Source organism: Suricata suricatta, chromosome X (genome assembly GCF_006229205.1).
Source record: "Suricata suricatta isolate VVHF042 chromosome X, meerkat_22Aug2017_6uvM2_HiC, whole genome shotgun sequence".
In the NCBI taxonomy this organism is placed as follows: domain Eukaryota; kingdom Metazoa; phylum Chordata; class Mammalia; order Carnivora; family Herpestidae; genus Suricata; species Suricata suricatta.
This window is the reverse complement of record NC_043717.1, coordinates 56233818-56258160: the sequence shown is the minus strand read 5'-3', so window position 1 is coordinate 56258160 and position 24343 is coordinate 56233818. Positions and strand designations below refer to the sequence as shown.

The following is a 24343-nucleotide window of genomic DNA, read 5'->3' as shown; positions in this document are numbered from 1 at the left end:
TTCCCTACTGGCTTCGTTATTCTGTTGATGAAGGTTCTGTACTATTATTTCAGCATATTCTCAGAAGGAATTAATTGTTCCTGGATGTTGTTCATGCTAATGAAGATATTTAACAATTGTTTACCTGTTTACATTTTCAGCAATGTTTAATAGGTTGAGTATATCTCAAGTTCCTTCAACAAAAGACTTTATTTGGTTTCTGTTTTAAACACTTTTAAGAATGTTTATGTTTTACATGTGTCTTTATCCGTTATATGAATTTGCTAAATCTGAAAGAATTTTATCTCTGTGAAATGTTTTTTTTTTTCATGGTGGTCCTGTTTGGTTACCAAAGTTGCTTTGGTTATCCTTTATTGTGTTAATAAAACAAAGGTAGCATTTTAGATGAAGCATTTCACTTACTTTTATGTTTGAGTAAGGGTTTTAAATGCCTGGCAGTTTTAAGATAACCTTTTAAAAATTTACTTTGTTTTTATTGTGCAGGTAAGTATTGTAAGACATTTAAGTATATATAAGTGTGTAGTCAGTAGATAGGATCCACTTGTTAGTAACTAAACTGATTGCAGTTGCCCTAAGATCTCTTTTTTAAATGCTAGAATTTTCAGCAAGGAAAGAAATATGGTCATTAGTTGTGATCTCTCTGCTTAAGATTTAAACACTATATTCAGCCTTCCTTTCTTTCCTGCTCTCTGTTCTTTGGGGATATTGGGACTTTTAGAGAATGGAAAATAAGCCCTCCCAAAAAAGAGTGTTTTCTAGTGTTAGCAAAAATTATTCATTTTTCTGACTTAATATATGTTTTCTTTGTCTTTAACTTTGAAGTTATAAATAAAATTGAGATGAATAAATTCTGTATTTTCCTTTCAAGTATAAGAAAATATTAAGCTGGTTCTTTAATATGAACAAATTTTCTATATTTTTATCAATGTTAGTAAAATTTTTCTTGTTAAAATTTCCTCCAAAACTGCCTTAGATTTTACATAAAATCAAGGAATGTACATTTTGTAATTTGAGTTTATTCAAACATTATAGCAAACTTTATAGCATAAATTGTTAATAAACTATGTGTTCTTAATTTCATACTTTTATTTTTTTGTTTATAAGATTTTAAAAAAGTTATTTGATACTAATTTTCCTGGTACTCTCACTAAAAAGAAAACAGTGCTGTTTTTCATTAACTGCAAATATCGTAGACATATGACTAAAAAGTGTTTCAAACTCTTGTTTAGCTTTTTGATTATTTAGTGACATCATCATTATCTCATAAATTCTACCATTTTGGGGCACAGATCATTGTGCTTTAGCCATATTTATTTTAGAACGGTTCATATCAAGGTACTAATTTTGATCTGAAGAGTTAAAAAATACTAATAAAGATTTTGAAAATGAGGAATTCCATAGTAATTCTATAAAATATTTTAGTTTTTATTCTTAATCCTGAAGTATATAACATTTGTTAATGCCTAACACTTTATCAGACGAATATGTGTTCACCACCTTGTCACAAAAAGTTTTCAACATTTTTTGGCTGTTTTGAATTGTTTTATATATCAACATTTTAAATATGGTATGATAGTTTAGCACTACATATACTTAGATAGTTGTTTTGCATCTCTAAAGGATATACATTTAAACCTATAATCTTCCTCAGAAAATCTGTTTGCGATATTGTGCACAATGTAAACGTTTTTGAAAATTTTTTCATCTTTGTGTATGGATGCACCATACTTTTTTTTACCTCTTAAAATTGCATTTTTTATTTAGCACTTTTCTTCGAACCTGTTTTCAGACCTCTTAAAAGATAAAACAGTAGATTATAGGGATATGTCTGAGATGGCCTGTCAAGTGCATTTTAGAAATGGAATGGAATAAAGATGTTTAGAAATCTTCCTTATTTAATTTTTAAAAATCTAAGCTTGAATTCTTTCATTTCATAAAGCATATTTGGAAATCGGTGAAATACAGATCTTTAAGAATGTGACTATAGTGTATTCATGAAGTACTAATAAGCAAAGCAGTAGTGAATGAGTAGAGAATATAGATAGCACTGGCATACTAAAATTACAGAATATTGGGATTCATTTAGGATCTTAGGTACTCCTTCTGGCTTTGCCATTAACTAGCTTTGTTTCTATGGCTTCATCTTTTTCCCTTTCTAAGTGTGTTTCCTCCACTGTAAAGTGACAGAATTGAACTCTAAGGCCCCCCCCCCTTTTTTTTTTTTATCTATAACATTTTGTGTTGCTTTTGTAATAGCTATTTGTCTAAAACCTCTATGGTACAAGAGATCCCTCTCTTAATTGCTTCTATTTTAGAAATTTAATGTTTTGAATTCGGTGTTTACCTACCAGAAAGAGGTAGTTTACTTCATTCCCTGTTTGAGCACTTAAACAAGAAATATGCATTTCTTTTCTAGATCAGATCAGAATAACTAAAGGCTTTTCTTGGCTTGCTCTCGCTCTCTTCTCTCTCTCGCTTTTTTTTGCTTGTTTGTTCGCCTTTGCATTGTTAGGCTTATTCCTTATTTTATCTTTGCTTTCTTGTAGATGAAGGTGTAAGGTGTAATAAGACATTATCTTGGTATTATGTCATTTAAAAGACTTAGCTTGTTTGAGTTATGGCATTCTATTATTCTCTCGTACACCAGTTCCGATCATTGTTTGTGGGTTTTTACCCTTCCTCCCATATTGTTTTGCTTTCTCTCCCTCTTCCTTCCCTCCCTTTCAGGAAAATGGAGGAGTGGCTCCATTATTTCCAGCTCTGCCCAGGTTTTCTGCCACAGAGTGGCACAGCCTGTGCCTCTAATGCTTCTGATAGAGTCGTGACTGCTTTGGATGCTACACCTGCCCCAGGATGTAATATTGAGCATTGAGATCCCAGGGGGCAGTACCTTGTTGCCTGGATGATTTTCTCAGAAACCTCCTGGAAAGCCTCAAGAAAGGAGACTTCAGAGCAGACAAATCAACTAGGGATCATGACTATACATCCATCACATGCATACCAGCACAGGTCCAGCCAAGGCTTCCAAAATGATGCTTTGCCAGCCTCAGCTGGTTCTCAAGTGATGATGTCCTTGAAGTCTCTGTGGCCCGTGATTCAAGAGTTAAGGTAGTGGAGTTTCCCTTAAAGCATCTCACAGCAGGCTTTGTAGATGGGACACATCTCATATCAACATGTTTGCTGACTACTCAGGTTGAAGGTCAGCCTCAATGCTTAGGTCCTTCAAATAAAGTTCTAACTTTGAAGTATAGGTTATGTGATAGACCAGGTTTATGATGCAGTGAGTCTTTGATATATTGGACTTGAGCCATCAGTTAGGCAAATGATTTAACTTTATTCTTTTTAGAACTTTAACATACATGACTATATATTAGGTTTTTTATTGGTCTAAAGGTGTTAGAGGGTGTATCTAAACTATCTTAGGGAGGTAAAGCTAAGGAAATCTCCATCACTCTGTATGTAACTTTCAGTTTGGAGAAAAATAGCAATTCTATGAATTTTGTAATTCTTTTCCTGCTTCTAAGTGATTGTGATTGTTCTATATATTATGTTTTTAATGAAGGTTGTTCATTGAAAAATCATGTAATTTTTCAGTGTATGGATGTCATTTAATTTTCCATGATTTATTATGTGATTTCATAGTTGATATAGAATTTTATCTTACTATCTTATGTGTATCATATTTCTCAGTTTTTTCATGACAATCTAGAACTTGAGTATAAATTAGGTAGATTTACATATTTTGACCTTTCATTTAGTAGACGTATTCTTAGGAGTCTAGAGTTTGAAAGAAAAAAAATTGTGGTTTCTTACACTTAACAACCAATTCTTTACAGATTGTATAGAATTATAGACTTTTTTTTGAACTTGTAATACAAACTGAAACCAAGTGATTGAAGTAAACTTTAGTGTAACTGAATTAGTACTTGTACTTTTGTTGGTTGTTATTGTATTACCCACATGGTGATATAACATCTTGTAACTGCAAGTGAACATGTTTTTCTATTTGTAATCTCTTATTCAACACTTTATATTAATACATACACACACACACACACTTTTACTCATTGCAAAACAGTGGTTTTATTGAAATTGGTTCAAGAAAGCTTTTCCTTGTCCATAAGATATAACAAATGTAGTTCTGTATTTGAGAGTTTTTTTAGACAGACACTTTTATTAAATTTAAAGAACTACCCTTCATTCTAAAGCTGTTTCCTAATTTGTGGAGGGTGTGTTGAAATTGTCTTTATTTAATAACATGATGAAAATAAAAGATACTTGGGTTTAAATTTTTATTCTTGGCAAAATGAAAAGTTGGCAACCCTTGATTATTCCACATTTTAAAATGTTTACTGTGTACAATCTAAGTCAGCAAAACCACTCTATAGCTCAGCTGCAGTAGGATTTAAATTGGAGTGATCTAATCTTCGCTTTATTGAAACACAAATCAGATCAAAATCTCTCAAAAAAGCAAACTCATCTGTGGTTTCCTTTAGCACTTGGTAACTCTCTGTGTTGTCTGTTTCCAATCTATATGTTTAGGGAAGGAAGCACCAAAAGATAATAAGTATTTATGAAGTGATTACTTATTTTGCTTCAGTCTATTTTGGTGCCTTTGCTATACATCTTTGAATAAAAAATAGTAATGAAGAGTTACCTTTCAAATAAAATTACCAAGGCATTAATATCTCTTACCATTGAATGCATTCTTAGTTGAAATGTGAGTGTATATTAAGAAATATAAAGAAGGGTTTCAGATCCAAAAATAATAAAAGTTCCATAATTCCAGCTCCAGGTTTTTGATATGCTAGAGAGTTAATCTCGATTGCAGAGTGGATGTTTCCCCTAACAGTTCATGGAAAACTGAGAATCATGCCACTTTCCTTTTGAACCTTTCTATAAGGTATTCGTTTGTTAGTGTGATTTATGAATTTATATAAAAAAGACACCCAGGTGCAAAACACCTCATCTTATACAAAAGAAAGCTGCACTTGCTTTTATCTTACATTTTCAGATGTTTTCCTTTATTGTAAACATGGAAGTTTATTAGGAATATATTTTAAGTAAGATGGTATTAAGGAAGTATTATCTCATGCTTTTAGCAGTTGATTTTTCCATTAAGAAATTGGTCTTTGAAGAACATCTTGAGAAATTTTGGTATGAGTGAGGCTACTGTACTATCTTCTGTTGTGGAAAGCAAAAACTCATTTATGGTAATTTGTGTTCTTTTACCATATGTATAATTAATAGCACTCCTGTCCCTTCTCTTATCTGCCCTTGTTTGAATATTATTAGGGATTTCTGATTGCTTTAATACTTAGTATATGGGATATGCTTTCATTTCATTAACAGAGTTTATGAAGTAAGTTGAAATTTAAGTGCCAAAAATATTATCCACCAGTTTCAAGCACTGTCTCATAAGAGAGTAGTTTATTACACATTGATTTTCTAAGAATATGTTTTGCTGAATAATCCTCTTAGGTGGAGTTTTGCCTTGGAATGCCATTTGTCTGGATACGTTGATTTATTATTGTGGGCTCTCTGATATTGCAGTTGTTGGATGATGGCTGCAGAGCAAACATAGGATTGGAAGTATGCAGCATGAAATTTCAATTGGTCAAAATAGCAGAAATGTCCCTCAGAGTTTTAAATATATTGTAGAAGTATTTAGAAGGAAAAAAATCAGTGTTCAGGGGAGTTTTCAATAGTTTTGATTGGTTGGTAGCTTAGGGTTAAAACATAACTTTGGTAGTCTTTTATTTACAGTAGAAAATCTTTTTACACATTTCTATTTTGATACTGAGAATTTTTTAAATTTGTTACACTTCACTACCAAATATATAGTTTTTTACTGTCTTTTTACTCAAGAATTGCCAAGAAGATGCTTTTAGAAGAAATTAAAGCCAATCTTTCCTCTGATGGGGATGGATCTTCAGATGATGAACCAGAAGAAGGAAAGAAAAGAACTGGAAAACACAATGAAGAAAACCCAGGGCATGAGGGTGAGCTCAAAAGAGAAGTACAGGATATCATAATTTGATTGTTTGACCAGTTTAGTCTTTGAAGACTATCTGTCCATGAAATCTCATAATTCATGCATTTGAAGTTTATTAAAGTATTTAAAACTTTGCTACCTTTAGTCCTCTTGAGTATCTGGTAATATTTGTGCATGTTTTGTCAGTTATTGCCAATAAACAGATAATTTTTAAAACAATTATTTTTTACCTTTGGAAAATCTGTGAATGTCTATTGGTGATACTAAAGAGTTAATCATAGTAATAGATTAAGTCTGATATATAAGATGTCCTGGTATTTCCAGTGATATCAAAGTAAGTAAAGTGCACAGCTCTGATCTTTTTCATAAATCATGATAATTTTCATCAAACAAAATAGTTTTATAACACATTTTAAAAGAGAAAAGTCTGAAAGTTTTACTGATTTCTTTTCTCCATTTAGACGCAAAACATCAAGTCAATTCTGAATCAGATTCAGATTCTGAAGAATCTAAGAAGCCAAGATTCAGACACAGGCTTTTGAGACACAAACTCACTGTGAGTGATGGAGAATCTGGAGAAGAAAACAAGATGAAGCCTAAAGAGCACAAAGAAGCCAAAGTCAGAAATAGAAGGAAAGGTAAGATATTTTAATTCTGAATGTAAGGAATGTACTGATTTTATAAACTAATTACAGTAATGAAACTTTTTGGTAAATTTTATTTATTTATTTTAAGAGAGAGAGAGGGAGAGAGATGATCCAAAGTGGGCTCTGTGCTGACAGCAGGAGCCTGATGAGAGGCTTGAACCCATGAACTGTGAGATCATAACATAAGCTAAAGTGAGATACTTAAACTGACTGAGCCCCTCAGGGCCCTTACCTACAGTAATGAAATTTAAATATATCTGGACCACCTGTATTAAGTGACTATCAGCACACTGGCAACAACTATTCTCTTATATGAGAGTGAAATAAAGAATTTAGAGTGGAAAGATAACCCAGAAAATTGTGAGATGATACAAAGTATATATTTTTCATCTATTTTTAATGTATTTTTTGAGAGGTAGAGTGAGACAGCATGAGCGGGGAGGGTCAGAGAGAGAAGGAGACACAGAATCTGAAGCAAGCTCCAGGCTCTGAACAAGCTATCAGCATAGAGCCTGACGCGAGGCTTGAACCCACCAACGGTGAGATTATGACCTGAACTGAAGTTGGATGCTTAACCAACTGAGCCACTCACACACCCCTACTTTTTGGTTTTTTAAAGTTTATTCATTTATTTTAAAAGAGAGAGAGAACATGAGAGGGAGGGAAAGAGAATCCCAAGCAGGCTCTGTGCCACCAGCACAGAGCCCGACATGGGGCTCGAACCCAGAAACCGTGAGATCATGACCTGAGCTGAAACCAAGAGTTAGATGCTTAACCCACTGAGCCATCCAGGCACCCGTACTTTTAATCTTTAGTAGTCACACACAACTTAGATTAAAAAGAAATATGACAATAAATAAAATATACTTAAAGGCTATGTAGAAAATACAGGATTGTCTGTAACTGCAGGAAGAAATCATGCTCTCCTAAGGAAAGAAAGAAGATACAGTTTATGTAGGTAGATTTATTATATGCAAAATTTGTATATAGTCAGCTCAAGTTTTCATTATATTAAAAGTCTGAATCCTTGGGGCGCCTGGGTGGCTCAGTCGGTTTAGCAGCCGGCTTCGGCTCAGGTCAGATCTCATGTTTGTGGGTTCGAGCCCCGTGTCAGGCTCTGTGCAGACAGCTAGCTCAGAGCCTGGAGCCTGCTTCAGATTCTGTCTCCTTCTCTCTCTGCCCCTTCCCCTCTCATGCTCTGTCTCTCTCTGTATCAAAAATAAATAAAACATTAAAAAAAAATAAAAGTCTGAATCCTTTTATATTGAGTACATAAATGTTTCCAACATCATGATGAACATTGAGAATACAAAAATGAGTAGGGAAATCATTGTCTTGTATGGTGGTTTTCAGCCTGACTATACATGTGGATTACTTTGGGGATTTTGAAGTATACATATGGCAGGGCTCCATCCCAAGCCAGTTACAGCATAATTGGTGGTAGTGAGACCAAGGTATCCATATATTTGATGCAGCATGTCTGATACGATTCTGATATGTAGCCAGGTTTGGTTGTCAGTGATTTAGTAAGAATTACTGACATTAATATTATATGAAATTATAGCACCATGTCTTATACATGTCTTATACAACAGAGGTGTTGTATAGTGTGGCACCAGGGAACATTTCCTTAGCTTCTGGGGGATGATATTTATCTCCAGAGAAGACTACACAAAAATGAAGAGTTTCACTCAGTAGACCAAGTTGTAATTGGGGACCAGGTAGATGTGTTGTGAAGACTTTTAATATAAGAAGAGAAAAAACTTAAGAAGCCTCGGCAAACTGTTTGCACGTGGTTGAGGGGAAACAGTTAACATGGTATATAGCTGGACTCTAGGAGGGAATAGGGAAAGGAGCAACAGCAAATGAGGCTGGGCCAAGACAGAGACCAGGTATTGGGAGACACTTGTAAGCTTTGGTTTCTCAAACTGGAATATTTGACAGTAGATTGATGGGTACATGAGACTATAGAGTAAACATTGCATACCTCTTTGGTATGTCCATTTTATTTGTGCATTAGGAGAGAGCATTCTTAAGCAATCACATGTATATTAAGAAATTAGCTAACAACAAGTTTAGAGAAACCTTTTGGTTTCTTATGGGCACATTTAAAAAACTTTACTCAGCTTACTTATGTCATTAGTAATAGGAAAGCAGTTTTGAAAGTGTCTGAGAAGGACAGTAGGCTCTAGAGGCTGGAGAATCATTGGAAGTTTTTTTCCTTAATTTTAAAAATTATTTTTATTTGTAATTTTTTGTACCTTAGCCATTTTGAGATATAATTCACAAATCATACAGTTTGCCTGTTTACAGCATACAACCTGTATAAGCTTGATGGACGTATGTGGCACAGGACATTCATTACTAGTACTTAGGAATCAGAGTCTCAGCGCAACCACCATTGTTCCCATTAAAAGATTTTAACCAAGAATATAATATGATCAGATTAGTTGCCTATTCTGTGATACTCAGAGCTTAGATTTGCATCTCTGGAGGATATTGCTATAGTTGATACCAAGTGGAATTTTTGAAGAGGAATATTGACATGGGTCATAGACTGAATTGTTAGATCTTATTAATTGACATGAAAGAGAAAAGTCTGGGATGACGAGCCAGGTGTTTGGAGTTGTCATGTTATATGTATAATACTACCAGAATAGTTGATATTGCCAAAATAGTTGTTATCAGAATCTTGGAATCCTGAACATTTAAAGGGCTGTTGAACAACAGTTATTCACTAAAGAGAAAGAGAAGACCCCCCCCCCCAACACACACATGCACACACACATTCTTAATATATCATGGACATTTTCATATTAAATAATAGCACATTACTTTGTGAATGCATTTTTAAAAATTTTTTACAGCATGACTACAAGCTTATCTTTCAGATTTTATAAAGCAACTGAGCAATTTAAGCAGATTACATAATTTCACATGAAATCCTATACATCTTCAACAAAAGGGGAAATACTGATTTTGCCTCTGAGGCTCAGATCAGGATAGAGTCCTTTAGTGGACACAGTTACATTTGAAATATTTTATTAAAACCTGAGTGTTTTGCTACTTGTTTCCACTGTCCTCTTCTGTGGGTAGTTTATTACCCAAGTATTTTTTCATTTGTTTTTATAGGAAGGAGTAAACAAATCCTATCATATTCATGTTTCTAATATTGATTATGATAATATTGACTGATACTACATTTAAAATTGCAAAGGGGCACCTGGATGTTTCACTCGCTTAAGCATCCAGTTCTTGATTTCTACTCAGGTTCGCGATCGCACAGTTCATGGGTTTGAGCCCTGCATCAGCTCTGTACTGACAGTGTGGAGCCTGCTTGGGATTCTCTCTCCTTATCTGTCTGTCTGTCTGTCTCTCTCAAAATAAATAAATAAACTTAAATAAAGTTGTATAACTTTTCAGGTTTTACAAACTTGTGCCTATATTGTTTGGAAATTTAAATTAGGTAATGGGGAGAAATCAAGAGAGAATAGCCAACTTAGTCGATCAAAGGCAACATGTGAACTTTCAGTTTTCACTTAAATTTGAAAAAAATTTATAAAAGTTATTTTGCTGTTAATTAAAAAATAATTATTGCCTTTATTAGATGATAAAATTGATGTTATTTTTTAAAATGTTATAATGCTATTTAGTTAAATAGGACAGCATCCTTATGCTTAAGAGTAAAGTGTCATGATATCTGCACTTAGATTTAGATGGTTCAGTGCAAAAACCTGTGTGTGTGTGTGTGTGTGTGTGTGTGTGTGTGTATAGAGAGAGGAAGCAAGCAAATATGATAAATTTAACAATGAATTTAAGAGAAGGAATGTAGATGTTCATTCAGTAGTTCTTTCAAATTTTTGTTAGGTTTGAAAATTTTCAAATAAAGTGATAAAAAATTAGGTTTAGAATTCTACTTAATCACAGGATTTATATGTGGGTGCATATGGACACATGTGTTCTCCCAAATTCCTAGTTGCTTAGCAGTTCTTTTATTATTTTTGTTTTTTTTTATTGAGGTAAAATACAATATAAAATTTTAACTATTTTATCCATTTTTAAGTGTACAGTTCAGTGACAGTGTATTCATATTGTTGTACAACCATCAACACTCCATGACTCTTTCATCATCCGAAACTGAAACTCTTTAAACCATTACTCCTTATTCCCATTTCCTCCAAAGCAATTCTTTATTGTATTTATGTTAGCCATCTCTTTTTTTAGATAGATCAGATTTTAGATTCTGATCTCAGATCTGGATAGATCTTTCAAAAATTTTTTTTATTTCAAAATTTAAAGTTTAAATAAATATTGCAAAAATAGTATAGAGTTCCTATATACCTTTTACCCAGCTTCCCTAATTTAACACCTTAAACTTACTATATAGTATGATAACCAAATCCAGAAAATTAACATTGATAGAATATTATTAGTTAAGCTGGGGGGTAGGCTTACTACACCTGTAGGCTAAATCTGTCTACCTATTTCTATAATGTGTTTTGGAACCATGTTGTACTTATCCAATTACTGCTTTGTATATTTAAGTAGCAAAGTTGAGTAGAGATAAGTAGTTGTAACAGAGACCATATAGCCTACAAAGTTGAAAATATTTACCGTAGAAACTTTTACATAAAATATTTTCTGACCTCTGAAGTAAACTAAAGATCTTATTTGATTATCATTAGTTTTCCAACTAATGTCTTTTCTGTTCCAGAATCCAATCTAGGATGGCACATTGCTTTTAGTTGTGATGTCTCCTTAATCTACTCTAATCTGTGGCAGTTTCTCCTTTTCTTTCATGACCTTGACACTTTTGAAGAGTATTGATCAGTTACTTTGTTTAAAAATTTTTTTAAATGTTTTTATTTATTTTTGAGAGAGACAGAGCTAGTGGGAGAAGGGCAGAGAGAGAGAGAGAGAGAGAGAGAGAGAGAGAGAGAGAGAGGGAGAGAGAGAGAGGGACAGACAGACAGAGACAGAATCTGAAGCAAGCTCCAGGCTCTGAGCTGTCAGTACAGAGCCCTTCGTGGGGCTGGAACTCACAAGCTGTGAGATCATGACTTGAGCCGAAGTTGGACACTCAACAGACTGAGCCACCCAGGCACCCTGATCAGTTATTTCTAGATTGTCCATCCATATGTATTTGTCTAATGTTTTTTTATGGTTAGATTGAGGTTATTAACCATTTTGACAAGAACACCACAAAAGTGATATTTAACCCTTCTCAGAGTATCCTACACCAAGATTATATGATGACAATATGTCTTATCCTGGTAATATTGATTACTTGGTTAAGTTGGTGTCTGTTGAGTTTTTCCACTGCAAAAAAACCTCTTCCTATTCATATTTAATTAATGTCTTATGGAGAGATACTTTGAGACTATTCAAATAACCTGTTTCTCATCATACTAAAGCTCACGAATTTTAGCACTCATCTTGCCTGAAGCAATTTCTGTGATGTTTATCTAGTGGTGCTTTTCTATTTCTTCTTTATACATTTAATAATGGTAAGGAAGAGCTGTCTGTCGTGCCTTATTTATCCAATTACTTATATTAATATGAATTTATAGATATGTTATTCTATTGTAATTCAGTTGTTGATTTTGTTGCTCACATTGTTCTAGCTTTGGCTATTAGAAGCTCCTTCAAGTTGGATCAAGTGCTCTTTGAATATACCCCTATCATTCTTTCAGCATTAGTTTACTTTCTGGCACCACAAGATATTTAGACTCATTTTGTATATTCCCTGCATGGCTTCCTCTGGCCAGAAAGATGTGTATTCTTCTCGGGTTTTAGATACCTGTGTCATAGTGGCTATTTTGGTACAGAAAAGTAAAATTATTTAGAGAAAAGTAAAGTTAGGGGTTCCATTTACTCTCATGAGCAGGTCCCAGCTTCTTTTTCTCATTGCTGTGGCTAGAAATGGGGTTCTCCCAGTTTTGCTGTTAGTACCCTCTGCATAGTTTTGGAATTCAGCCTGCTTCTTGTTGAAACTAGGAAAGAAAGAAGGAAAAAAACCCTATGACACCCATAGCTACTACCCCGGCCCCAGTTTTATAGGGATCATTATTCAAGTTTTTTTTTCAGTCCCCAATCTGCCTGCTATCATTTCCTTTTCAAAGTGCTTAGGTCATTTCTTTATATATTCTGTTTGTAATTTCTAGTGTCATAAATGGCAGAGTCCATTTATAAATAAATAAGGAGAGTATTTGTTCTTACTTTCTTTTGGCCAGCCCACTTTCCTTGCTTTGAATAACCAGAATTCTTTTTATTCACCTTTGGTAATAAATGATATATTTTATTGACAGTTAAATTCACATTTATTAAATTCATAATTAATAATTATATTTTAATATAGAACCATAGTTTATTAACCATAGTTGGAATATTTTGAATAATTTTTATAAATTATATATGACTTATTAACTGGTCTAATCCATTAATTTACATATTAAAATATCCATTAATGTAAATACTATAGATACTTGCACAGTGGTCTAAATTTTAAAGTGAAGTTATTGACAAATTAAGTGAATTACATTTCTCTTGGGAAGTATTTAATAAATTATTTTTTTTTTCAAGTGAGCAGTGAAGATTCTGAAGATTCTGATTTTCAGGAATCAGGAGTTAGTGAAGAAGTTAGTGAGTCTGAAGATGAACAACGGCCCAGAACAAGGTAATATTATATCACTATTTCAGAAATTATAGGGATATGAATAAATATGCTTTAAGTTATTTGTAGAAAGATTGGTGTTACTAATAAAGTAAAAAATTTAATATTTGATTTGAAACTAATTGTGAAAAGTATTAATTTAAAAAGAGTACATATAAACATATATGGTCAAATTATGTGTTCTAAACCAGGAGGACCTTCATTGTGCAAAATCATGCCTGACTGTAATTTTGGTTGTTAATGGGAGTATGTTTCAGTATAGTAGATAAGAAGCTATGTAGACAGCCTACCTAATCTAACTGCTGGCTCTACTATTTGCTATTTGTATGACTACTTTGTGCTTTAGTTTCCTCATCTGTAGAGTGGGGGATTGCAATAGCACTTACTTTATTGATTATGATGGGCATTAAATGAGTTTATAATATGCTTACTTGGAATATAGGAAATGTTCCCTGAAAGTTAATTATTGGTCTTAGTAGTATACTAGTATTATAGTGATATAGATGTGTTTGTCGTCTCAGTACACATAGCTGCTGATCTAGATGACTAGTTATTTAAAATACTGCATAGTATTTTTTAAAAGTTTACTTAACCTATTTTGAGAGAGAGAGAGATACAGAGAGTGCGTGTGCTTGCTTTTGACCGGGGGAGAGACAGAGGGATATGGAGAATCCTAGCAGGTTCCATGCTCAGTATAGAGCCCGGCACAGGGCTTGATCCCACGTACCCTGAGATGAAATCAAGAGTTGGATGCTTAAGTGACTGAGCAACCCAGGCGCTCCCCTCCCCTCATCTTCTTTATTGATTCATCAGTTGATGGAAATTTGGGCTGTTTCCGTAATTTCCTTATTGATGATGCTGTAACAAACATCAGGGTGCATATAACTCTTCAAATTTATATTTTTGTATCCTTTGGGTAAATGCCTAATAGTGCAATTGCTGGGTAGCAGGGTAGTTTTATGTAGTTTTTATGAGGAACCTCATACTTTTCTGCCAGTGGCTGAAGCAGTTTGCATTCTCACCAATAGTGCAAAAGGGATTCCCTTCTGTGATGCCGAGCATCATTTCATGTGTCTGTTAGCCATCTGGATGTCTTCTTTGGAGAAGTGTCTATTCGTGTCTTCTGCCTATTTCTTCAGTGTATTATTTGTTTTTCAGGTGTGGACTTTGGTGAGTTCCTTGTAGATTATGGATGCTAGCCCTTTATATGATATGCCATTTGCCACTCTCTTTTCCCATTCTGCAGTTGCCTGTTAGTTTTTTGGATTGTTTCCTTTGCAGTGCAGAAGCTTTTTATCTAGATGGGGTCCTAGTAGTTCATTTTTGTTCTTGATTCCCTTATCTCTGGGGATGTATCGACTAGGAAATTGCTGCAGTTGAGGTCAAGAAGGCTGTTTCCTACTTTCACCTTTAAGGTTTTTATGGTTTCCTGTCTCACATTCAGGTCCCTCATCCATTTTGAGTTGATTTTTGTGTACGGTGTAAGAAAGTGGTCTAGTTTCATTCTTCTCCATGCTGCTATCCAATTCTCCCATCACCACCTGTTAAAGAGGCTGTCTTTTTTCCATTGGATACTCTTTCCTGCTTTGTCAAAGATTAATTGGCCATACATTTGTGGGTCCAATTCAGAGTTATCTATTCTATTCCATTGGTCTATGTGTCTGTTTTTGTGCCAATACTATACTGTCTTGATGATGACAGCTTTGTTGTAGAGGCTAAAGTCTGGGATTGTGATGCATCCCATTTTTGTTTTCTTCTTCAACATTACTTTGGCTATTTGAGGTCTCTTGAGGTTCCATAAGAATTCTAGGATAGTTTGTTCTAGCTTTGAGAAGAATGCTGGTGCAATTTTGATGGGGATTGCAATGAATGTGTAAATTGCTTTGGGTAATAATGACATTTTCACAATGTTTATTCTTCCAATCCATGAGCATGGAATGTTTTTCCATTTCTTTGTGTCTTCTTCAATTTCTTTTATAAGCTTTTTATAGTTTTCAGCATACAGGGCTTTTACATCTTTGGTTATGTTTACTCCTAGGTATTTAATGGTTTTTCGTGCAATTGTGAATGGGATCATTTTCTTGATTTCTCTTTTGGCTGCTTCATTATTGGTGTATAAAAATGCAACCAATTTCTGTACACTGATTTTTTACCCTGCAACATTACTGAATTCATGGATCAGTTCTGGAAGGCTTCTGGTGGAGTTGATTGGGTTTTCCATGGAGAATATCATGTCATCTGTGAAAAGTGAAAGTTTGACTTCTTTGCCGATTCTTTTATTTCCTTTTGTTGTCTGATTGCTGACACTAGGACTTCCAGCATTATGTTAAACAACAGTGGTGAGAGTGGACATCCTGTTGTGTTCCTGATCACAGGGGGAAAGGTCTGTTTTTCCTCATTAGGGATGATATTAGCTGTGGGCTTTTCATAAATTGCTTAGTAATGCACAAGTAAGTTCCTTCTATCCCGATGTTCTTGAGGGTTTTTATTAAGAAGGGATGTTGTATTTTGTCAAATGCTTTTTCAGTATCTATCAAGAGGATCATATGGTTTTTCTCTTTTTTTTGTTAATGTGGTGTATCACATTGATGGATTTGTGAATATTGAACCAGCCTTGTAACCCAGGAGTGAATCCCACTTGATCCTGTTGGATAATTCTTTTTATGTGCTGTTGAATTCGATTTACTCGTATCTTATTGAGTATTTTTGCACGTGTATTCATTAAGGATCTTGGCCTGTAGTTCTCTTTTTTTGTTGGGTCTCTGTCTGGTTTGAGAATCAAAGTGATGTTTGCTTCGCAGAATGAGTCTGAAAGTCTTCCCTCTATTTCTATTTTTTGGAATAACTTGAGAAGCATGGGTGTTAACTCTGCTTTAAATGTCTGGTAGAATTCCCCTGGGAATCCATCCGGCCCTGGGCTTTTATTCGTTGGGAGATTTTTGATAACTGATTTGATTTCTTCACTGGTTATGGGTCTGTTCAGATTTTCTGTCTCTTCCCGTTTGAACTTTGGTAGTTCATGTGTGTTTAGGAATTTGTCCATTTCTTCTAGATTGTGCAGTTTGTTGGCATATAATTTTCCATAGTTATCTCTGATGATTGCTTGTATTTCTGAGGGATCTGTTGTAACAGATCCGTTTTCATTCATGATTTTCTCTATTTGGGTGTTCTCTATTTTCTTTCTGAAGAGCCTAGCTAGAGGTTTATCAATTTTGTTTATTTTTTCAGAAAACCAAGTCTTGGTTTCATTGATCTGTTCATTTGGGTTTTTTTTTTTTTTTGGTTCTATATTGTTTATTTCTGCTCTGATCTTTATTATTTCTCTTATTCTGCTGGGTTTGGGTTGCTCTTGCTGCTCCCTTTCTAGTTTCCTTAGGTGCTGTGTTAGATTTTGAATTTGTGCTTTTTTTAGTTTGTTGAAATAGGCCTGGATTGCAATACACTTTACTCTTAGGACTGCCTTTGCTGCGTCCCAGAATGTTTGTATTGTTGTATTTTCATTTTAATTTGTTCCCATATATTTTTAAATTTCTTGTCTAATCACCTGATTGGCCCAGTCATTCTTTAGTAGGGTGGTTTTTAACCTTCACGTTTTTGGAGGTTTTCCAGACTTTCCCCTGTGATTGATTTCAAGTTTTATAGCATTGTTAATGAAAGTGTTCATGATATGATCTCAGTGCGTTTGTATTTATGGAGGGCTGTTTTATGCCCCAGCATGTGATCTGTCTTGGAGAATGTGCTATGTGCAATCGAGGAGAAGATGAATTTCCTAGCTTCAGGATGCACAGTTCTAAATATATCTATCAATTCCATCTGCTACACTGTGTCATTCAGGTCCATTGTTTCTTTAGTGATTTTCTGTCTGGTTCACCTATCTTTTATTTTAAGTTGAGTATTAAAAGTCCCCTGCAATTAGCACATTCTTATTGATAAGATTGTTTCTGTTTGTGATTAGTTGTTTTGTGTATTTGGTTGCTCCCGAATTTGGCACATAGATGTTTATAATCGTTAGCTCTTCCTGATGTAGAGACCCTGTAATTATTATATCCTTCTTCATCTTTTGTTACTGCCTTTACTTTAAAGTCCAGTTTGTCGGATATACGTATGAGTACTCCAGCTTTCTTTTGACTTCCAGTTACATGATAGATATTTCTTCATTCCGTTACTTTCAATCTGAAGGTGTCTTCAGGTCTAAGGTGAGTCTCTTGTTGATAGCAAATAGATGGATTTTGGGCTTTTATCCATTCTGCTACTCGGTGTCATTTGATTGGAGCATTCAGTCCATTTATATTCAATGTTATTATTGAAAAATGTGGGTTTAGATTTGTTGTGTTCTCTGTAGAGTTCATGTTTGTATTGATGTCTCTGGTGTCTAATGTTCTTTGCTACCTTTCTCTCATAGGGTCCCTCTGAGGATTTCTTGTAGCACTCGTTTTGTGCTGATGAATTCTCTCAGTTTTTCTTTATTTGGGAACACCTTTCTCTCTCCTTCTATTTTGAATGACAGGCTCGCTGGATATAGAATTCTTAGTTGCATATTTCCTGTTCATCACATTGACGATTTCCTGCCATTCCTTCCTGGCCTGCCAAGTTTCAATAGATAGGTCTATAACCACTCTGGTAGGTTTTCCTTTGTATGTTAGGGCCCTTTTATCCCTAGCTGCTTTCAGAATTCTCTCTTTATCTTTATATTTTGCCTGATTCCCAATGATATATTATGCCGAAGGATGGTTCAAGTTACATCTTAGGGGAGTTTGATGTGCCTCTTGAATTTCAGTGTCTTTTTCTTTCCCCAGATTAGAGAAGTTTTTTTTGGCTATAATTTGATTCATCACCCCTTCAGGACCTTTTTCTCTTCTTCTTCAGGAACTCCTATGATATAGATATTGTTCCGTTTGATTGTATCACTCAGGTCTCAGATTCTCCTTTTGTGGTCCTGGATCAATTTATCTCTCTTTTTGTTGGCTTCCTCTTTTGCTATACTGTATTCTTATTTACCTAATCTCCTGTTTGTTTCTTCAATCCATGCAGTGGCAGCCTCCATTTTATTATTTACCTCATTGACAGCCTTTTGATGGTCCTTCGTCTTTATATCAATAGCTTTTTTTGTTGGCTTCCATGCTTTTTTCAAGCCCAGAGATGAATTTTATGACAGTTGTTCTAAATTCTATTCAGTTATGTTGATTGTGTTTGTTTTGAGCAGTTCTTTAGCTGTAATTTCTTCCTGGAATTTCTTTAGAGAAGCGTTCTTTTGTTTGGTCATTTTGGTCAGCTTTCTGTCTCTCGTCAGTTTTAAAAGGTCTTTTGGCACTGTGCGTCTGTTAGTAATGCTCTGTTTAAAAGGGCTCTGGGGCGCCGGGGTGGCTCAGTCGGTTAAGTCTCCGGCTTCGGCTCAGGTCAGATCTCACGTTCGTGGGTTCGAGCCCCGCGTCGGGCTCTGTGCTGACAGCTAGCTCAGAACCTGGAGCCTGCTTCTGGTTCTGTGTCTCCTTCTCTCTCTGCCCCTCCCCCTCTCATGCTCTGTCTCTCTCTGTATCAAAAATAAATTAAAAAAAAAAACATTACAAGGGCTCTTTGGGGGCGCCTGGGTGGCTCAGTTGGTTAAGTCTCCGGCTTCGGCTCAGGTCAGCTCTCACGTTCGTGGGTTCGAACCCCGCGTCAGGCTCTGTGCTGACAGCTAGCTCAGAGCCTGGAGCCTGATTCCGGTTCTGTCTCCTTCTCTCTCTGCCTCTCCCCCTCTCATGCTCTGTCTCTCTCTGTATCAAAAATAAATAAAACACTAAAATTTTTTTAAAAGGGCTCTTTGACTATCCAAGGCTTGTTTTTTCAGGAGATGTTCTTTTAATGATGTCTCTCAGTTTCTCTTGTTATGCCTCTGATTAATTTATTTCCCTACCTAGTGGTATTTGGGACTCTCTACCATGTGTGCTTTAGCTTGTTTTTTGAGGTAGTCCTGAAAAGGAAAACTACACACAGGGAACAAAAGCATGAAAACGCACAGACAGATCAAGTAAACAAGCAAACCAAAAAGGGAAAGAACAAAGAACAGAAATGAGAGGACAGGAAAGGAAAAAAAGAAGGCGGGGGGACAGAGACAGCCGAAGATAAAGGACGGTCTGAGACCTTTTCTTATTCTTTCTTTTGGGATTAATTACTCTGTGTAGACATTTTCTTTAGGTCTCTGTCTTCTGTGTGTTAGAAAATCTGTTAGATTTCCTCTTCCTGAGTAATCGGTTCATGAAAAACAGGTCATTTAATGTCTAGGACCTGGCACTTCAGGAAGTGTCTCTGCTTTATTCCTCAGTTTACTCCTCTGCAGAGGTTCTCTTTCCCTGGTGTGAGTAGTGTTGGGACCTTGGTCAGAATGTGGCGAGTTTTAAGTAGGTGTTCTGTGGGCTACTATCTAAAAGAGACTTGATGGTATTTCCACTAGAACTGAAGCTTTGCAGAGCTCCGTGGTCAGTAGATGTGGTGTATGAATGTGTGTTTACTGGTCTTTTCATGTAGGAGCCCAGTTCACTGGTCCTTAGGCAGACTTGTCTGAGATAAGCAGTACCAGTGTAGCACAAGGGGATAGGATTTGGTGTATGTAGGTTAGGCAGCTAGTATTGGTGCCATATTGTTTCCTGAAGTTGGTTAATGCCAAGGGTGGGGAGGGAAATGGCACCATCCAGTTGGAGTCCATACTGGCTTGTCTGAGGGAAGCCCTCCCAGAAGAACAAATGATTTCCACTCATGCATAGTAGATGTTTCTCAGATCATCTGCTACTTTAAACTCAAAACTTTAGGAACCTCGTACAGTGGATACCTGCACTGGTCTTCTGTAGGAGGGTTTCTCTGGAGGGGAATGATGCAGGTTTCACCCAGAAGTGCTGCTGTGCCAGAGAGCAGGGAGTGGGATTTTAAGCAAAGAAGGCCAAATAGCCAGTGTCTGTTTAAGCTGCCCTCAGCAGGTTTCTCTGTACCTATGTTGAGGGGTGTGGCTTAAGGGAATGGTGCCTGCTGGCTCATTTTGCCTTACAGAATAATGCCACCTCTCACAAATACATTCTAAAAAGAGGGAACAGTGTCTCCCCATGCATAGATTGTACTGTTGTGGAACAGACAGCATCAGGGTTGCTTGCCTGCTTTCTGTCCAGGAGTAGGACAATGCACTCTAATCTCTATTCTAGCCAAACCCACCCACCTAGACTACTCCAGTCTTTGAGCCTGCTGGTTGCAAAAACTCAAGAAAATCAGCCTCTCTCATTTTCCCACCAATGGCTTTGGGGGAAGTGTTGTTCTTGTGTGTATCCCTGTTCAATCCAGTCTCCTTTCTCTTTGACCAGGACTCCCTCTCCCCTGTGCAGCATGAGCAGTCCGTCTCTCCCCCAAACGACACCTTAGAACTGCCTATTTTCTTGAATGTGGCCTCTTCTCTCTTTAGTTGTGTTGTTTGTCCTATCAGTCCTCAGGTCAATTTCTTGGCTATTTAGAATGATTTTATAGTTATTTAGCTGTCTTTGAGGAATAAGGCAAGCCTAGGGTCCTGGTACTATGCTGCCATCTTAGCTCTCTCCTGTCATATGTATTTTCAAAATGTCTTATACAGGTCAGTTTTTTCCTTCCCATGCCACCCTCCCCCCCAGCAGGATATGTCTATCATGACCTGAGGGAGTCAGATGCTTAACCAGCTGAGCCACCCAGGCGCCCCAGTATCATTTATCTAAAAGATGGTGCTTTAGGGGCACCTGGGTGGTTCAGTCACTTAAGCATCTGACTTTGGTTCAGGTCATGAGTTCGGACCCTGTATTGGGCTCTGTGCTGACAGCTCAGAGCCTGGAGCCTGCTTCAAATTCTGTGACTCCCCCTCTCTCTATCCCTCCCCTTCTCCTGTGCTCTCTCTCTCTCAAAAATAAACATTAAAGGATGGTGTTTTACCTGTTGCATTGTCTTGACACCACAAGGTGGTGTTTTACCTGTTGTGTTGTCTTGACAGCTTGTGGAAAATCAGTTCATCACAAATGTAATATTTTATTTCTGGACTCACATTTCTTTCATTGATGTGTGTGTCTGTTATTTATGCCAGGAATTTACTGCCTTAAATTATGTATGTAACTTTATAATACCAATTTCTACACCCCAAGTACTTTTTTTTGTCAAAAGTTGTTTTTACTGTCTTCTTTTTTTTAATGTTGGTGAGCTCATTTTAAGAAAACAGTATCTAGCTTTTATAATCTGCCTTTTTTTCCATAAGAGATGGTAAATACTTTTTATTTGTATGTTGGCTATTTATATTTCTAAAGGAATCATCCATCTTATGACTCTGAATAACTTAAGATGTTGATTATTGGATTTGAAATAAGGGTTATCCTTTTGAATCTAGTGAAGATTTTTGTACATAAAGAAAAATATGTTCTAAAATAGTATTTAATTAGGGTCCCCTGAGTGGCTCAGTCAGTTAAGTGTCCAACTCTTGATTTTAGCTCTGGTCATGATCTTATGGTTGTGAGACTGAGCCCTGGGTTGGGGTCTAGACTGTGTATGTAACCTGCTTAACATTCGCTCCGTTTCCCTCTGTTTCTTTCTAACTCCAGCACACTCTCAAAAAAAATTAAAAAGTAAAATAGTATATAATTAATTACATATAATTTATACAATTAATTTAAGGAAATTCCCGAAATATTTTATTTTTCATTTTAAATGTTCTTTAGGTCTGCAAAGAAAGCAGAGTTGGAAGAAAATCAGCGGAGTTATAAACAGAAAAAGAAAAGGCGACGCATTAAGGTTCAAGAAGACTCATCCAGTGAAAATAAGGTAATGACATTAATTCTGTGCCTGAATCATAACTGGCACCATAGATTGTAGTATAAATGTTACTACTTCTTTTGTATTCCATTTATTAGTTTAATTTTACTGGTTTATTTACATTTTAACAGTTGTGGAAGGATTGACTTCCATATGTCAACAGTAGTACAATATATTATTATTAATTTTTTCTGTTCTTTAAATCTGACGGAAATTTTAAGTTGCTCTTAATAATTACATTTTCGGGTAAAAAATGTAAACTATATCAACTATAAAGTTGATGAGAAGTGTTCTATTTTCTGAAGACATAAAACATTTTATCCTGAATAATGACTCGTGTGAGTAAACTTCTTCCAGCAACGTTAGCCAATTGATATTTCTTATATATAATCCGGATTATGTAAAGTACAAGTTCTCTGTAATATGTTTCATTCTGTCAACACTATTCTCCCAGGTGTGTGTGTGTGGTTCATGTATTCTGTTTTCTTTTTAATCTCTTTTTCAAAGTTTGTTTATTTTTGAGAACAAGAGAGACAGAGTACAAGTAGGAGAGGGGCAGAGAGAGAGAGGGAGACACAGAATCTGAAGTAGTCTCCAGGCTGTCAGCACAAAGCCCGATGTGAGGCTCTAACCCAGGAACTATGAAGTCATGACCTGAGCCAAAGTTGGACGCTTAACAGACTGAACCACCAAGGCACCCCTGTTTTTAAATGAACCTTTTTAAGCATTTTTAATTGTACATTTCAGTGGTCTTAATCATAGTCACAATTGATAGCTCTGGATCTAGGCTCTTGTAACATATTCCAGTTTCTTTGTTTATGAATTTCCCTCTTTTAAGTACTGCATATAAGTGGAGTGATACAATATTTGTCTTTTTGTGTCTGGCTTATTTCACTGACAGTGTTTTCAAGGTACATCCATGTTTTAGCATGTATCAGAATTTCCTTTCTTTTTAAGGTTAAATAATATTCCCATCATATATATACATACGTATATATATATATAATTTTGCTTATCTATTCATTGATGAACATTTGGGTTATTTCCATCTTTGGCTATTATGAATAATGTTGTAAATTTGCGTATAGAAATATTTGAGTACCTGCTTTTAATTTTGGTTAAAATCCAAGGTACAGAATTGCTGGGTCATGTGGTAATTCTATATTTAACTTTTTGAGGCACCATCACATTGTTAACCCAGTGTATTAGGCTTCCAATTTTCTACATCCTCACCAACACTTGTTATTTTGTTTTTATTAAAAAAACTTCTAATAGCCAAAGTAATATTGAAGAAGAAAACAAAAATGGGGGACATCACAATCCAAGACTTTAGCCTCTACTACAAAGCTGTCATCAGAAAGACAGTATGGTATTGGCACAAAAACAGACACATGGGCCAATGGAATAGAATAGAGAACCCAGAACTGGACCCACAAGTGTATGGCCAATTAATCTTTGACAAAGCAGGAAAGAGTATCCAATGGAAAAAAGACAGCCTCTTTAGCAGGTGGTACTGTGAGAGCTGGACAGCAACATGTAGAAAAATGAAATTAGACCACTTTCTTACACCATCCACAAAAATAAACTCAAAATGGATAAAAGATCTGAATGTGACACAGGAAACCATAAAAACCCCTGAGGAGAAAGCAGGAAGTAGCCTCCTAGACGTCAATCACAGCAATTTCTTCCTAGACATATCCCCAGAGACAAGGGAATCAAGAACAAAAATGAACTACTGGGACCTCATCAAGATAAAAAGCTTCTGCAAGGCAAAGGAAACAATCAAAAACACTAACAGGCAACCAACAGAATGGGAAAAGATAGTGACAAATGGCATATCAGTTAAAGGGCTAGTATCCAAAGTATACAAGGAACTCACTAAACTCCATACCCAAATATGTGAATAATCCAGTGAAGAAATGGGCAGAAGACCTGAATAGACACTTCTCCACAGAGGACATCCAGATGGCCAACAGATACATGAAACAATGCTCAGCGTCACTCATCATCAGGGAAATACAAATGAAAACCACACTGAGATACCACATCACGCCAGTCAGAGTGGCTAAAATGAATAAATCAAGAGACTATAGATGCTGGTGAGGATGTGGAGAGATGGGCACCCTCCTACACTGTTGGTGGCAATGTAAACTGGTGCAGCCACTCTGGAAAACAGTGTGGAGGTTCCTCAAAAAACTATCGTTAGAACTCCCCTTATGACCCAGCAATAGCACTGCTAGG

At 35.7% G+C, this 24343-nt stretch overlaps 1 protein-coding gene across 5 annotated transcripts in view; it reads left to right on the top strand.

Annotated features, from left to right (window-relative positions):
• ATRX (ATRX chromatin remodeler) overlaps positions 1-24343 on the top strand; it is a 275833-nt gene that overhangs the window by 99625 nt on the left and 151865 nt on the right. For all 5 annotated transcript variants that reach the window (XM_029929461.1, XM_029929463.1, XM_029929459.1 and 2 more), the window contains 4 exons: positions 5869-6002; positions 6457-6633; positions 13225-13318; positions 22009-22111. In XM_029929461.1, the coding sequence (XP_029785321.1) occupies positions 5869-6002; positions 6457-6633; positions 13225-13318; positions 22009-22111 (508 nt within the window). The remainder of the gene's footprint in view (positions 1-5868; positions 6003-6456; positions 6634-13224; positions 13319-22008; positions 22112-24343) is intronic.